Below are 1,602 nucleotides of genomic sequence, written 5' to 3'. Positions count from 1 at the left end.
ATCTTTTTATGAGTACATTTTCCGCAAAACATGTTTGTTGCAACTTTGACACGTATTATTAGTTTTATTATTATTACAAAGTCTTATTTGGCAAAATTTTCTTTTACTATTACTATTGGTATTTGCATGATGTCTGGGTCATCATTGCGTTTGTTTTTTTTTTGTGTTGATTATTGAATCCGCGGAAAGCTGTTCTGCCAATTCAAACAAAAACTGTTCTCTAAGGATTTTGTTTTCTTGGATTTTTATTTCTGTCGCTTCCTTTTAAAGAATCCAAGCATTTATCGCAGCCAAATCCAAAATATTGAAAAATATTCGCAGGGGTCATCTACTGGATTGGAACTGGATTTCACGGTATATTTTCTTTACCTTTGATCTGCCATGTCTTCTTTGCTGACCATAAATAAGTCAATTTCAATTTTTTTTGCCTCATAGGCCCCACGAGCATATAAAATTCCAATAAATGCACGTATTTCCGGTAACGATGTTGTCCAGTCGTACTCCAAAATTCGACCGCCCCTTCTTCTGTGCACTGTTTTATGTGTTTGATAATATAATTATCTATTATCAACGAAAATGCACTGACAAGATCACCTGTAATAATATTCTTTTTTGCATAGCTTGTTGGCCCGTTCACATCCTTGAACACACAATTAGATAATGACCTTCCTGGAGTACCAACTTCGGCAGTTTTTGTCCATACAGTACCATCGACAGCTGTTTCCGTTTCTTGAATTCTTTCATCAGTTTCTGAGCCACTTAGTACCCTCCTGCATACACTGATGGCACTTTCATTTTCATCAATAGTGATCAACTTCATCGCTACCCTCAGAATCAGATGATTCACGTGGAATATAATACAATTCATCTTCAGATGATTGTGCCCAATTTTCTGCATTTTATTCTATGTCGGAACACTCTTCACTTATGTTTGTTAGCTTTTGCAATAATTCACTTCTCTTCGACATTTTATTTATAAGTTCTAAAAAATCAACTGAACAACGCGTTATACTGAAAGTTACTACGTAAAAAAGACCGGTCTAATGTCAATACTTACCATAATTCGGTTATTTCTATGTAACAAATGCATTATTGTTCATTCGAGATGAATGAACGCGAGATAACGATTTGCAATACAATAACAAAGCTGTTTGTTTATGTAAATTTTCTATAGCAGTCAAAATGACTGTTTTCCGTCCATGCGACGTAACATGTAAGAATATTGAAAATAAAAGTGAGATAAGGCAAATAATACGATTTATCTACGCATTTATATGTTGTATAAAAAGCCACAAAATTTCACGAAGCTGCGACTTCAAATACATAGTTATTTTTATGTTTGAAAATGGAAAACAGTCAAAATGACTGCGTCCGTCTTTCTAGTGTTAAAATACTTGTAAAAAATGTAATAATTTGATGTGCATATGATGTGCATGTTCATTTTTGCCCGACAAACGGCATTTATTTTGCTTTTTTCATTGGATCTCCGAAACTGTCAGACTTACCTTCCCTAAAATATCATCAGTTCTTCATGTCATCAATACACATAAAATATTTTTGGATCATTCAAATCGGACGCTTCGTTCTCGCAAAAATTGAATT

The 1,602-nt window shown here is 33.8% G+C and overlaps 1 protein-coding gene across 1 annotated transcript; it reads right to left on the bottom strand.

Annotated features, from left to right (window-relative positions):
- Positions 1-349: 349 nt before the first annotated feature.
- Positions 350-820, bottom strand: LOC113375288. The gene has a single exon (XM_026615228.1). It carries the CDS (start codon positions 818-820, stop codon positions 350-352), a length of 471 nt encoding a protein of 156 aa, XP_026471013.1.
- Positions 821-1,602: the final 782 nt, after the last annotated feature.

The sequence above is a fragment of the Ctenocephalides felis genome, unplaced genomic scaffold (assembly GCF_003426905.1).
Source record: "Ctenocephalides felis isolate EL2017-DRISC unplaced genomic scaffold, ASM342690v1 CF-g0.4_SCAFFOLD_01886, whole genome shotgun sequence".
Classification (NCBI taxonomy): Eukaryota; Metazoa; Arthropoda; class Insecta; order Siphonaptera; family Pulicidae; genus Ctenocephalides; species Ctenocephalides felis.
This window is presented reverse-complemented; position numbering and strand designations above follow the sequence as displayed.